Below are 15,946 nucleotides of genomic sequence, written 5' to 3'. Positions count from 1 at the left end.
TACTCCCCACAGTTGGGTGGGTCACATCTTCATGGAAACAACCGAATCCAAAGATTCCAGCCTAATCGACACTAATATGTCTGCCCCCACAAGATTGCATTAAGGAACATGCTATTCTTGGGGACATAATACATCCTCACTGGCACATATGTGGGCTGCATTAAGGACAGCAGTTTACAGCTTTCACTATAATCAACTTCTGGTCTTGCAGTTCCCATATTGCAAATCTTTTGATCAGACGTTCCTGATAATATTATATTGATACATCCTGATTTGCTTTTCAAAAGTATATGCTGGGATTGCCAATAGATGGAAACCTCTAGCCAACTGATGAGTGGATAAAGAAACTGGTATATACATACAATGGAATATTATGTGGCTGTAAGAAAGGATGAAGTCATTATGAATGCAACAACGAGGATGAACCTGGAGGACAGTATATTGAGCAAAATAAGCCAGAAACAAAAGAAAAAATCTTTTATGTTCTTACTAATATAAACTAATTACAGTGAACAAACTCTAGGAATTAAGTTCGAAGGCATAGGTTATCAGGAGATAGAAAGAGGGTAGAGATTGGGCAATTGATGGTAAGGAGTACAGAATGTTTAATAAGGTTGATTGTATATGTTCAGAAACATATAGAACAATACTGTGTAATATTACAATACTGTAAGTGTAATTAACAAAGCTGAGTGTGAGTCAGGTTGAAAGAGGAAGGCAAGGCTCGTGTGTGTCAGCAGAAGGAAAGCTAGAGGAGAAAACCTGGTGTTATATAAACTTAACAAAACCTAGAGTGGACGATGATGGTGTTAATTGTACAAATATAAGAAAGTTCTTAAATTAACTAGAACAAACTATGTCACTACTATAAGGTATTAATAATGTGATATATGGGAAAAATACAATTAATGCAGACTAAGGTCTGTAGTTAACAGTAACATTGTAATATTCTTTCATTAATTCTAACAAAGGTATTATACAAAAGCTAAATGTCAGTAATAGTGGGCTATAAGGGGTATGGGATTTATATTTTCCAGAAGAAATGAGATTGTTCTCATATTGGTTGTGGTGGTGAATGCATAATTATACCAAGAACCATTGATTATACACTCAGGATGGATTGTATGGTGTGTGAATTTAAAAAAAGTATATGTTGGGGGTACTTATGGGGAAGATGGCTGAGTAGAGAGCTCCAGGCCTCACTCCTCCCTAGAAATAGCTAGCGGACAAGTAGGAACTGTCTTAAACAACTGTTCTGGGGCTCGAGGCCAAGGTAGGCCTGTACAGCATGCAGGGAAATGCAGGAACAAGAGACTGAGAAACTGTGATAAAGAAGTGTGAGTAACTTGCTGTGCGGTGGCTCCTGGTAGCCTTCTGCCACCCTTGAGGTGCGCTGTCTTGGGGATATGCACACCCTGGCTGGTGACTGTGGACAGAGAGGGACATGGAAGTCCTCTTCCCCAAGAACAGGGTGAATGGCCGAGTACTGATCACAGTTTTTGATTGATGAGTATGAATTGCTGGGCCCCAGCTCTGAGCCACTGCTTTAACCGCACCAGACAGGGGCTGCTCTGGCCATGGCTGAAACACCACTACTGATGGGTGGAGCTGGTGGAGGTTTAAAGACACAGTACCTCCTTAGGACTGCAGGGAACATTTGCACCATCTACTGAGCAGGCCAGAGCACAGCTTTGGAGATCCATCAAAAAAAGCTTTTTGGTCCTCTCTTCAGGGGTCTTTGAGCTGGTCTGTAACCCCTTCATGGGTCCCTTCATGGGTCCCTGACCCTGTTTGAGCTGGGAAATACTGATGTGAGAAAATCATTTCTGAATTAACCTCAGTCCCAGAATTTGCCCTCCAGGAAAAAGCAATTAGAGGCAATGAATGGAGTGTAAAAAAACTATAGCGGCAAAACAAAAATAAACAGAACCAATCAAGATTCATGGAGAAGGAACAGAGGAAAGGCAGCTCTTTCCTGGGGGTGAAACAGTTGTACAAATGGTGCAATCTTAAAAATTGTACCCCTACCCCACCCCCCTGCCAGGGCAATAAACAGATGAAGAAGAGCTGAAAAAATCTACTCAATTAAATTTGGGCAATTATAAAGATCTAGAATAAGTTGAACCAAGTGTCAAAGAAGAGCTTTAACACAAAGCCAATCAACAGTAAAACCCAAGGCAAGAGCAAGAGACTGACCCTCAGAGTAAACTCATTGTGCCAGTTTGAATGTATCATGTCCCCCCAAACACCATTATCTTTGATGTAATCTTGTGTGGGCAGACCTATCAGTGTTAATTAGATTGTAATTCTTTGAGTGTTTCCACAGAGATGTGCCCCACCCAACTGTGGGTGATGACTCTGACTGGATAATTTCCATGGAGATGTTGGCCTGCCCATTCAGGGTGAGTCTGAATTAAATTGCTGGAGCACTATATAAGATCAGACACAAGGAGCAAGCTGCTACAACCAAGAGGGACACTTTGAAGAATGCTCTAGAACTGAGAGAGGAGCTTCAGCTTACAGAGACATTTTGGAGACAGCCTTGGAAAGCAGTGCTCCGGAGAGGCTAAGAGAGGACAAACGTCCCAAGAGCAACTAAGAGTAACATTTTTGAGGAGCTGAAGGCTTAGAGGGAATGTCCTGGGAGAAAGTCATTTGAAATCAGAACTTGGAGCAGACGCCGGCCACGTGCCTTCCCAGCTAACGGAGGTTTTCTGGACACAATTGGCCATCCTCCAGTGAAGGTACCCGATTGTTGATGCATTACCTTGGACACTTTATGGCCTTAAGACTGTAAGTGTGTAACCAAATAAACCCCCTTTTATAAAAGCCAATCCATCTCTGGTGTTTTGCATTCTAGCAGCATTAGCAAACTAGAACACTCATCAAGATAATCAGATGCCTGGATATCAGCAAAAAGTTAAAAGCCATACCAAGAAATAGGAAGATATGGTCCAGTCAGAGGAACAAATTTAAACTTCAGAGGAGACACAGAATTTGGGACAACTAACCAAAGATGTTCAAACAAATCTCAATCAATTCAAGGAGATGAAGGAAAATATGAACGAGATAAAGGATATTAAGAAGACAGTGGGTGAGCATAAAGAAGAATTTGAAAGTATGAAAAGAAACATAACTTATGGGAATAAAAGGCACAATAGAAGAGATTCAGAATACACTAGAGGCATACATCAGCAGATTTAAACAGGCAGAAGAAAGAATCAGCGAACTAGGAGATAGGAAAATCACAATCCTACAGAAAGAAGAATAGATAGATAAAAGAATGGAAAAAATTTAGCAGGGTCTTGGGGAATTGAATGATAGCATGAAGCATACAAATATATATCATGGGTATCCCAAACAGAGATGATAAAGAAAATGGGTCACAAAGAATATTTGAGGAAATAATGACTGAAAATTTTCCAATTCTTATGAAAGAGATAAATATACATGGTCAAAAAGTGTAATGTACTCCAAACGGAATAAATCCTTATGGACCTACTGTGACCTTCTCCTACACATAGTAGTCAGAATGTCACATGTCAAAGATAAAGAGACAACCCTGAAAGCAGCAAGAGAAAAGCACTTCATCACATACAAGGGGACCGTAATAAGACTAAGTGCCGGTTTCTCATCAGAAACCATAGAGGCAAGAAGACAGTGGTATAATATGTTTAAGGAACTGAAAGAGAAAATCTGTTAGCCAAGAATTTTTTATCTGGCAAAACCATCTTTCAAAAATGAAGGGAGAACTATCTGAAACTGTTGAACTGCAATCCAGTATCCTTGATTCTTGAAGGCGAGTGTATAACTATATAGCTTATATGATGAGACCGTGTGATTGTGAAAACCTTATGGCTCACACTCCCTTTACCCAGTGTATGGACTAATGAGTAGAAAAATGGGAACAAAAAATAAATGAATAATATGGGGGAGGAGGGGTATGGGACGTTTTGGGTATTCTTTTTTACTGTTATTTTTATTTTTATTTTTTGGAGTAATGAAAATGTTCAAAAATTGACTGTGGTGATGAATGCACAACTATATTATGATACTGTGAACAATTGTTTTACACTTTGTATGACTATGGTATGTGAATATATTTCAATGAAAAAATAGTAAAAAAAAAATGAAGGGAGTATTTAAAATATTCACAGGTAAACATAAACTGAGTTTGTCAACAAGAGACTTACTCTGCAAGAAATACTGAAGAGAATTCTTCAGGCTGTAAGGAAAAGACAAGAGAGAGGCCTGGATTAGTGTATAGAAATGGAGATTATCAGTAAGGGTAACTAAAAGGGTAAAAAGAGACAAAAATAAGATGTAGCTTATAAAAACCAAAGGATAAATTATTTGAAGTACTGCCTTTACAGTAATAACAGTGAATATTAGTGGATTAAATTTCCCAATCAAAAGACACAGATTGACAAAATGGATAAAAAAGTGTGATCCATCTATATGCTGTCTATAAGAGAATCATCTTAGACCCAAAGATACAAACAGGTTGAAAGTGAAAGGCTGAAAAAAGATAACTCCATGCAAACAGTAGCCACAAGAGCTGGGGTAGCTATACTAATATTGGACATAATAGACTTAAGTCAAAAGCTATTATAAGAGACAAGGAAAGGGTACTATATGTTAAGGGGGCAATCCACCTAACCAGGGTACCCCAAAATACATGAGGCAAACACTGGCAAAAATTGAAGGGAAAAATAGACATCTCTACAGTAATAGTTGGAGACATCAATACACAACTCTCATCAAGAAGTGGAACATCTAGAGAGAGGATTAATAAGGAAAAAGAGAACTTGACTAATATGATAAAAGATCTAGACTTAATAAACATATATAGAACACTGCACCCAAAAAAGCAGGATATGCATTCTTCTCAAGTGCCCATGGATCATTATCCAGGATAGACCATATGCTGGGTCCCAAAACAAGTCTTAATAAATATTAAAAGATTGAAATTATACAAATCACTTTCTCTGACCATAATGGAATAAGCTCAAAATTAGTAACAGGTGAAAACTGGAAAATTCAGAAATATATGGAGGTTAAACAATACAGGCAGTTGGTCAAAGCAGAAATTACATTAGAAATCAGTAAATATCTTGAGATGAATGTAATGAAAACACAACATATCTAAGCTTATGGAATGCAGTGAAGGCAGTGCTGAGAGGAAAATTTACAACCCTAAATACCTACATTAAAAAAGAAGAAAGAGCAAAAATCAAAGACCTTACTGTACACCTGGAAGAACTAGATAAAGAACAGCAAACTAATCCTAAAGCAAGCAGAAGGAATGAAGTAACAAAGAGTAGAGCAGAAATTAAAGAAATTGGGAACAAAAAAATAATAGAATTAGCAAAACCAAAAGTTGGTTCTTTGAGAGGATCAATGAAATTGACAAACCCCTTAGCTAGACTGACAAGGAAAATAAGAGAGAAGATGAAAATAAATAAAATCACAATTGAGAGGGGTTATGTTGACTATTGATCCGACACGAATGAAAATGATCATAAAAGGATACAATGAACAACTGGATGCCAACAAATTAGGCAACCTAGATGAAATGGACAAACTCCTGGGAACACAGAACAATCTATACTCACTCTGGAAGAAATAAAGAAGACCTTAACAGACCAATTAGAAATAAAGAGATTGAATCAGTCATCAGAAACCTCCTCCCAACAAAGAAAAGCCCGGATGGCTTCACAGGTCAGTTCTACCATTCATTCCGGGAAGGATACCAGTCCTGCTCAAACGTGTCCAAAAGTTGAATAGAGGGAAGACTACCTAACTCATTCTATGAGGCCAACCTCACCCTAACAACAAAGCCAGGTAAAGCTAATACAAAAGAAGAAAATTACAGACCAATTTCTCTTATGAATATAGATGCTGAAATCCTCAACAAAATACTTGGAAATCGTAACCAACAGGACATTAAAAGAATTATATACATCATGAGCCATTGGATTTTATCCAAGGTATGAAAGGGTGGTTCAACACAAGAAAATCAATTAATGTAATACACCGTATAACAAATTGAAGGGGGAAAAATACATGATCATCTTGATTGACACAGAAAAGGCATTTGACAAAATCCAGCTTCCTTTCTTGATAAAAACACTTTGAAAGATAAGAACAGAAGGATATTTCCTCAACATGATAAAGGGCATATGTTAAAAACCCTCAGCTGACATTGTACTCAATGGTGAAAGACTGAAAGCTTTCCCTCTAAGATCTGGAACAAGACAAGGCTGCCCACTGTCACCACTTGTTATTCAACATTGTGCTAGAAGTTCTTGCTAGAGCAGTTAGGCAAGCAAAAGCAAATAAAAGGCATCCAAACTGGAGAGAAGCAGTAAAACTTTCACTATTTGCAGATGACATGATCCTATATATAGAAGGTCCTAAAATTCTACAGCAAAGCTACTAGAGCTAATGCATGAGTTCAGCAAAGTGGCAGGATACAAGTTTAATTGCAAAAATCAGTAGTGTTTCTATACACTAAACAAGCAATCAGAAGAAGAAATAAAGAAAAAAGTTCCATTTATAATAGGAACTAAAAGAATCAGACATCTAGGAATAAATTCGACCAAGGATGTAAAGGACTTGTACACAGAAAACTGCAAAACATTGCTAGAAGAAACCAAAGAAAACCTAAATAAATGGAAGGACATTCCATGTTCATGGATTGGAAGACTAAGTATTGTCCAGAAGTCAGTCGTACTCAAATTGATTTACAGATTTAAAACAAACCTAATAAAAATTCCAACAACCTTCTTTGCAGAAATGGAAAAGCCAATTATCAAATTTGTTCGAAAGGGTGAGTAGCCCTGAATAGCCAAAAACATCTTGAAAAGGAAGAACAAAATTGGAGGACTCACATCTTGACTTGAAAGCATGTTACAAAGCCACAGTGGTCTAAACAGCATGGTTCTGGTATAAAGATAGATATATTGACCAATGGGATTGAATTGTGAGTTCAGAAATAGACCCCACATCTGTGGCTAATTGATGTTTTACAAGGCTCCCAAGTCAACTGGGACAGAATATTCTCTTCAATAAATGGTCCTGGGAAAACTGGAAAGCAAAAAGAATGAGGGAGGACTCCTATCTCACACTTTATACCGTAATTTACTCAAAATGGATAAAAGACCTAAATATAAGAGCCAGGACCATAAAAATGTAGGAACGTATCTTCAAAATCTTGTGGTTTCTTAGACTTTACACCCAAAGCACAAGCAATGAAAGAAAAACTAGATAAATGGAACCTCCTCAAAATTAAAAACTTTTGTGCTTCAGAGGACTTTGTCACAAAAGGAGAACATTTTTGGAAACCACATATCCAGTAAGGGTTTAGCATCCAGAATTATATAAAGAAATCCTACAACTCAACAATAAAAAGATGATCCAGTTAAAAGATTGACAAAAGACTTAAGGACATTTCTCCAGAAAGGAAATGTAAATGACCAAAAAGCACATGAAAGATGCTCAACATCACTAGCTATTAAGGAAATGCAAATCAAAGCCATGAGATATCATTTTACACCTACTAGAATGGCTACTATTCTAAAAAAAGAAAACTACATGTGTGGAGAGGATGTGGAGAAATAGGAACGCTCATTCACTGCTGGTGGGAATGTAAAATGGTGTGGCCACTGTGGAAAACAGTTTGACAGTTCCTCAGGTAGCGAAGTATAGAATTGCCATATAATCCAGCTATCTCATTACTAGATATACACCCAGAAGAACTGAAAGCACGGACTCAAACAGACACTTGCATACCAGTGTTCATAGCAGTGGTATCACAATTTTCAAACGATGAAAGCAACACGTGTCCATAAACCGTTGAATGGACAAAATGTGGTATGTACATGTGGTGCTATATTATTCTGTTATAAAAAGGAACAAAGTCCTGATGCATGAGACAACATGGGTGAACCTTGAGGACATTATGTTGGGTGAAATAAGCCAGACACAAAAGGACAAATATTGTATAATCTTACTGAAATGAACTAATTATAATAAGCAAAGTCATAGAGTTAGAATCTAGAATATACATTCCCAGGAGATAGAATAGAGGTAGAGAATGGAGAGCTGAAACTTTGTTCAGAGTTCCTATTTAGGTTGATCGTAAATGGATAGTTTGTTATGATAGCATATTATTGTGAGTGTAATTAATAGTGCTGAACTGTATTTGTGAATGTGGTTGAAAGGGGAAGCTTTAGGTCATGTATGTTACTAGTGTTGGAAAATTAGAAGATAAAACAAGGACTACATAATGCAGTGAACCTGGTTGTGGATGATCATTGTAGTTAATAAAACATATATAAGAATGTTCTTTCACGAATTATAACAAATGTATGTTCCTATTACCAGTTGTTAAGGATAGGGAGGTATATAGGAAAAATACAACTATTGTAAACTATGGACTATAGATGACAGTAATATTTTAATGTTCTTTCATCAGTTGTAACAAAGATACCACACGAATGCAAAGTGTCAACAATGGGGGTGTATGTAGATATGTATTTTTACATGGCTTTTATTTAAACCTACAACTTCTCTAATTAAAAAAACTATTAAAAATTGTGTTTGTATATTTGGCATTATTCCTATAATGTTACCTCTGACATGTTTTAAAGGAAAGATGAAAAGGTGGCATCATGGCAAGCATGCTGGAATTGCAAAACCATTGGCCTTATTTTGCTGTACCAAGTGGGAGTGTTTATACAATTTAAAAGGTGCTGTTTTGTCACTTAGTGATATACAGCATACAGTTAGTTACACAGTGTACTATGCAGTGATACAGACTGTGAGATCACACTTGCTTTATACATGGAATCTTTATCTGCCGTAATATCTTGTTATAACAAAGGAAACCTAAATGTCTTTTTGTGTTGGATTTTTGTTTTTCAGGAGCCGAGGAGTACTCCACCAATTTTCTGGGACGGAGACTAACAAAATTTGGCCCTATGTTTACACGCTTTTCTTGAACAAGATCACACCTGCTCAGTCCAAAGAAGCATACTGAGCCTGCCCAATGGAAGAACAGGAAGATGTGATCCTTCATTCAATTGTGTGTATAGTATTGGTGCAGTGTCCAAATTAGAAGCTAGCTGAGATAGCTTGCAGCATCTTTTCTCATTTAAATGAACTGATATGAAAACTAATGAGTAGAAAGAAATCATGAAGAGGCTCTGCTCTGCCTTTCAAAAGGAGGGATACCTATACATGTTTAAGATGTCTCTGCATGCGTCTCAAGCCCTTCAAGAGAAAGCAAAGTACAGGCTGGATTTCAAATGGTGTATCACCTGAGCTCTTGCTAATTTTGATAGCCATGTTGTTGCTGTGCTAGCCTTTTACATGTGATGGTGGTGGTCTCTTGTTCTCCCCTTTCCCCCAAAAGAGCTATTGAACCACAGCACCAGGGGCCTGAGGATGCCAAGGGTTGTAGCCCAGGCTTTGTCCCAGGTTCTCTGGTAGTGCCTCCTGGTGACAATAGGATTGAAGCCAACTGCTCTTAGTAGGTGCTTCTCTGGTCTTGAGTGATTATGTCCGTGATTCATTTTTTTCTGATAAGAGTGGCACCTTTTCTGCGTTCATGCTTCATAGAATCTCTCCTTTTCAGACATTCTGGTATGAAAGGATTTGGCTTCTACTATTTTTGTTAGACTGTATTTTTAACATCTCTGTTCGTTTTCCTAGGCTATTAAGTCATACTAATCATGGTTGCTTTTATCCTTCCCAAATTCCTCTTTCCAAAGCTGAGATGTAGGGGCCTCTGTAGAATCTCTTCATGCACTGAGCTATGCAGAGGCTCTTAAACTGCTGGTCTGGCTGTCATGAGTTGACACCACTCCTTTCTTTGATTGTGAAAAATAAAATCCCCAAAGTCTTCTGGGAATCCTCAAAAACATCTGAAGTATTTACCCACATAAATGTTGAGAAATCATGCCTAATATGTAGAAGTAATGGTGTCATATGGAATTACTTGACTGAAGAGTTCAGCTTTTTATTCAAGACTTAAAATGTATTTTGGAAATGCTGCTAAATAATGATGCTAAATATTGGTCCTGTGAGTGACCACAATCATGTTTTAAATAGTCGGTAAAGGGAATGAAGCCTGTAGGGTTGATGAAAATGTTGCACTAGATGGGCCTAGACCAAGTATGACAGCTTTATAATAGGAAAACAAAATCTTTACTTTTTCCTATTCCAAAGATAATATGAGGTAGCCATAAAGTCTAGAAATATAGATAATACTATTTTGTCATGCATTGTAATAGCATATCAGCAAACCACCTATTAAGGATCTGCCTGGTTTCCAGACTCAGTGGCCACCTTGTATAATTCTTGCTCTCCTCTGGGAAGGACAATGGCATTTATTCCTGTTGCCTTAAAATAAATGTCCCTTCTTCATTTACCGTGATTCTCCCCAGGGAGGGTCCTTTGTTATTGCTGGGAGAAATTCTAACTCTTCGTACTAGTGAGAAAAAAGAAATCCATTTCAGTATTTCAGTGGTGTTGAAACACATTATTTACTTCCTAAAGGTGTTCCAGCAAATACCCAGTCAGTTAACTGCCATATGTACTCTGTGCAGTAGGTAATGAGTACAAATAATACTACTCAAATTCTTGCTAGTTTCTCTCCCTTTGTCCCTTCATGTGACTGTTCTTTGGCTGCTGTGGTAGAAACATAGATAAATCTTCTCCTCTTTCTCCTAATTACAGCAAAATGAGATTGTTTACTTTTTAAGTTTATGCAATTAAAATGTCCAGTTGAGGTCTCTGAAATGTCATTACATTTATTGACTTCTGAGCACTTTAGAAGAGTTGTGTTTGAATGCCAGTTGTTGTAGATGGGGTGAAAATTAGACGTATAGGTAATGCTCAGGTTATCTGGGGAACCAGGTATAGAGAAAAACAAATCTGATATGAGGAAAATTGCACAATTTAAATAGTACTGCTGTGCAGACTTTTTCCACAAACCAGGAATATAGAGTTAAAATTATCATATGGATAATTCAAGAGAGGAAAGTGTGTGTGCTTTTTTACAAGTGGAAAAATATTCAGACCTCTTTTTTCACTTCCCTTCGTGTTTAGCAGACACTCCAGTGTGATCATTGCCTTTGGAGTTTGGTGGAGAGGTATGGAAAGCGGGAAATGGTCTGTTTACTGATTCCATACTCTGTTCCATCCATCCCTGCTTCCCTGCTTCTTTCAAGACAATTAAAACCAATGTCTGAGTTGCGTGGCGTATCGCGACAGTGTTTGCTATTGCTGAGATTACCTGACAGTTGAAGGTCCTTTGCTAAGTGAGACCAACCCTTTCCACGGTCTTCGAAAGGTGATGCTTGTTTCATGTTCACTGGCCTGAAAAATCTGTTTCTGGCCTTCAACAACTCTCTAGTTTTCCCTTAAAATGATAAAATTAAAGTTATCTTGAAAGTATTTTGAAAAAATTAAATTAAGGGACAGCTTTTCTTGGTTTCCCTCTACCACTACACAAGTGGTTCCTTCATATTTAAGCAGAAAGATTAGTTTAAATGGTCTCTGAGGTTCCTGCCCTGCCTCATATTCTGTGTTTCTTGCCAGCTTTTAATTCAGTGTGCTTTTCATTATCCTAATAGGCTTCCCATTTACATAGCGCTTAAAACACTGCTGTGTTTAACACCCTCTAACATTAATGCAAACTTATAATACACACCATTTATTGAAGGCCTGTTGAGTGATGTGATGCTGCTCTAGGACATTCATGAACATCCTATTTAATGTTTCAAGCATCCTGAGAGATAGGCATGATCCCACAGGGAAAGCCAGAGTCAGAAATGTGAAGTATCTTGCCCATCATCCTGCTGCCGAGGAACAGTATAGTCAGGACTCAAACCCAAGTTTTTCTGACACTGAAGCCTGAGTTTATTCCTGGAAGTTCGTGGTTGATCCTGTCCCAGGCAACCCAGGGCCCCGGGCCTGCATGGTCCTGCTTCTATTTACAAATATAAGAATAGCAGAGTTCACTATGGTGACATTCATCTCTGCATGAGACTATTCCTTTTATTTTTTTCTTTTTTGTCTTTGCTTAAGCAAAGGAAGCTGCTAGAGGGGAGTCTGAACCCTTGATTCTCCTCCATAACTTCTCATTTATAAATAAACTAAAAGGCTGTCAAAATAGTCTGGGCTTGGGTCCAAGCTAATCTGTGGAGGAGGCAAGCTCATGTTCCTTCCCAGCCTTTGATGTCCTTTATGTTGTGCCTCTGAAGGGGCCTTTACCCTTGAGCCATTCCCAAATATGTGCTGACACATAGGCCTGGTATCCTTGGAGCTCTCCAGATGCTACTCACTCTTCTTCCCTGAGAGCAAAACAAATCACCTTCTTGCCCCGACACATAAACAAGGCCCTGCTGATAAACAGATCCTTCCTTAAGTGCTAGTGGGTGAACAGTGAGCACCTAAAATGGATAAACCAGGACATTTGTACCAGCGTCCCTATATTACAGTACATATTAACATGGTCCTGAATACCAAATTCAGACTTCTGCCCAATATCTGATGTGGTAGCACTTGCTTATCATCCAGCAATTTGGTTTCTTTCAACCAGGGAAGATGCACTGCCTGTCTCTTCCTCCTCCTTCCCAGAGATTGCTCATTACTCATTTGCCACCCTCCAATAGCCAAACTCAAATAAGCTCCAGCTTCACCAGGACATGCTCCTCTCTTTGCTAGGGAAGAAAAAAAGGCGAGGACAGGGAGGATTCTAGGAAAGAGGTACTGCTGTGGCTTTTCCTGACATTTAAAATGTTGAGACAGGATAATCTTAGAAAGAAAGATGCTTACATAAACCCATAGGTCAGACTTTAAAAATTTAAAATTTTAAATTTAGTTCATCAGAACCTGAGTTCAACATTTGGCTTTAGCCATTTGTCTAAACAGTTTACCAGTCTGCTGGAGGTCTTGGCTTAAATTATAAAAACCACAGAATTTTAAATGTCTTGATGTGTCAGCATTCTTAATAAATATTATTTATTTGGTACTTATTCTTGAGTGAAATGCATTACGTGTTGTCTAGTTGAATCCTTAACAGCTACTCTAAGATGTAATAGATTTCATTACCTCAATTATCCTGCCTCCTTGTATTTAAAAACTGAAATAGTCTTGTTTTTTAAACATGTGTTTTCATGTATCTATAAAGGATTAATCAGGAAATTCAAAAGGGTCTTGCTTGTACCTTTCTCTAGTTTGATTTCCCCATTCTAATTACTAGGTAAAACTTAATGTATTCACTCCAGCCTGGCACCTTTGCTTCACTCTGGTGCTGAAAGGAAAGGGCACTCGGTGGGTCATGGTGGTACTCGCACACTATAGAGAGGGCGTGTCTCCTTTGTACTGTGCTGGGTTACAGGATCTTGGGAAGCATTCGTGTCCATCTGATGACCTGCATTGATTACCTTCCATTTAACAAACACCATCCTCTCCTACTGCAGTTGATTTTGCTGGAGGCAGTTCATAAGGCAGAGTCGTGTATGTAGTCTGAATTGCTCTCTCTCTGTCTCCCTCCATTTTTCATGACTCCTCGGTCTCTTTGGTATCTCAAAAGAAGAACCCAGTTAACCAAGATTCCTCTTTAACACAGGAATGTGGTCTGGCCATAAGCTATCATCCCTTTCCAGAGATAACTGACCCTGTCTGGCTTCTAAGTGAGAAGTGGGCAGGACACAGATGTCAGGAAACCATGAAGCTGTCTTTCAACTGTGAAAAAAAAATCTGCTTTCTGCATCTGTTGAGACATATAATAATTAAAACTGTTCATAAATGCCATACTTTCTCTGTCTTATAATAAACTGCACAATTCTTGACAAAATAAGTACCATATCTGTGTGCTTCAGGGAATCCCCCAATTTGATCATTGTGTGTGTCTATATAGAGAGAAATGGTAAAATATTTCCAAAGGGTGAAAGCTCTTATATGGAATTCCTTCCTTTGGTAATAATTAGGCTATTACAGGAAGCACAGTTTCATTCTTGAAATAAAATATTTCCAGAATAAAGCTTTTCAAAGGCACAGCCTACCTTCTTGAAGGTTCTCCCTGGGGTTGGTGTGTGTCTAACTTCATTTCATAAAACCTTTCTTTTCTTCAACTTAAACCTTTGGCTATAAAGTCAGAAACATACTAGATAAAAACAAATTATATTTAATTTAGAGAAGAGTAAAGGGAAGAACAATGGAAACTCAAATTCAGTCTTTATGTAAGCTCCAAGGATATTAGGGTTTAGACGGTTTTTCTAGTTTTATGAAGATTTACTACTGATTTTTATATATTCTTTTTGAGATGAGCAGATCTCTGGGGAAAATGTTGAGTTACAATGGCATTTCACTGTGATCTCTCTCTAGGTCAAATCAGTTCTCTAACCCAATGATGACTTGTCTCTCTGGTTTACTGTCCTGTGAAATGTCAGCTCACATTTCCCAGAAGTCATATGTTCATGATGATTCAGAGTGCTCTTCTTCAGTGTGACAGTTGTAGGCCCTCTTGATTTTGGTGTATGTGCCTAAGTATCTAAATCTGTAGTCTAATCTATACATGCTATCCCAACTGTTAATTGTATTATCGATTATTTGGTTATCCTGCTTGAAGAGTGATTCCTACTTTTCAATTTGCTAGAAATAAAGTTTTTTTTTCCTGCTTGTAACCAGTGAATTTATTTAATAATATTTGCATAGCTTTTATACTTGGCAGTATACATTTTCACAGGTATTCTCATTTGTGTCACTCTGCAGCCATTACATTATCGAGTGCTATCTCTGGTTTGCAGAGAAAGATACGAAACATGATTTGTAACCCATAAGGAGACAGTTGGTGCAGAGTAAGATCTGAATCCAAGAGTTAAGATCCCCACTCCCATTTTCTTTTGTACTATACCTTATTGCCTCGCTTTGTATGTGTTTAGGTTCCTTATTTTTCCAGCATTTTATTCTTTACAAAAATTTTTAAAATTCTTTAATTTTATTCTTGAAACAACCTGGATGATGCGAGCAGATTCTGTCCCTATTTTACAGATGGGGAGAATGGATCAGAGTACATGATTTTCCTAAGGTCTTAGGGTCTGGGGTTACTTGGCAGAAGTAAAAACCCAGTAGGCCTGTCTGGTGGGAGCTAGAGTCAAGGACGAAATACAGCCTCATCTCGAGAAGGCATCCAAGAATGGAGATGGAGAGGAAGAAAAACCCTGACTTCTCCCATCCTCACATCCTCCTGTCTCTTACCTGGGTTTCCCATTAGTTGAACCCAGCCAGAAGCCTTCTGGTATATGAGCCAGAGAAGCATGGTCTGCAGGCTTCCCTGCCCCTAAACAAGGAGACAAAAGGTGAACTGGGTATGGTGGCAATTTGTAGATTGTATTAAAGTTTGAGACATTCACTGTCTCTCCTTTTAGGTGGGAGGATTTTACATCTCTGCCCCACTGGCTTCATGCTTAAGCATATGACTTACTTTGGTCAATTAAATGTGAGCAAAGAGTATGCCACTTCTGAGCAAAAGCATTAAAAGCCAGAGGATGGTCACTAATCTCTTTCTTTCTGACACGAGACTGGCAATCTCATAGCACTCGTTCTTCAACCTGGATCCTAAAAAGAAAACATGGAACAGATCTGCAGTTAATCAAGCATGGATGAGTAGCGTGCATGAAAAATAAACCCTTGTTTTTATGGGCCAATGATATTTGGGCAGAGTTTCTTACCTCAGCATAATTTAGCCCAAGCTGACATAAAAATGGGCTCAAGACTAAGTATATCAAGTCATCCAATTATAGCTTTGATTCTCTTATCAAGCACTTTTAGGCTCTGGGGATACAAAGATGAATAAGACCAAGTTTATACCCTTTAGTTCCTCACAGTCTTTGGGGGAAATTGACATGTGATTAGATAATGCTATACAAAA

At 38.1% G+C, this 15,946-nt stretch overlaps 1 protein-coding gene across 4 annotated transcripts in view; it reads left to right on the top strand.

Annotated features, from left to right (window-relative positions):
• AK4 (adenylate kinase 4) overlaps window positions 1–14,699 on the top strand; it is a 103,793-nt gene extending 89,094 nt beyond the window's left edge. For all 4 annotated transcript variants that reach the window (XM_037827009.1, XM_037827010.1, XM_037827012.1 and 1 more), the window contains one exon: window positions 8,929–14,699. In XM_037827009.1, coding sequence (XP_037682937.1) covers window positions 8,929–9,043 — 115 coding nt within the window. In that variant the 3' untranslated portion in view covers window positions 9,044–14,699. The remainder of the gene's footprint in view (window positions 1–8,928) is intronic.
• Window positions 14,700–15,946: the final 1,247 nt, after the last annotated feature.

This window comes from Choloepus didactylus, chromosome 2 (genome assembly GCF_015220235.1).
Source record: "Choloepus didactylus isolate mChoDid1 chromosome 2, mChoDid1.pri, whole genome shotgun sequence".
Classification (NCBI taxonomy): Eukaryota; Metazoa; Chordata; class Mammalia; order Pilosa; family Megalonychidae; genus Choloepus; species Choloepus didactylus.
The sequence above is the reverse complement of the archived record's forward strand: the minus strand, read 5'-3'. Positions and strand labels throughout refer to the sequence as shown.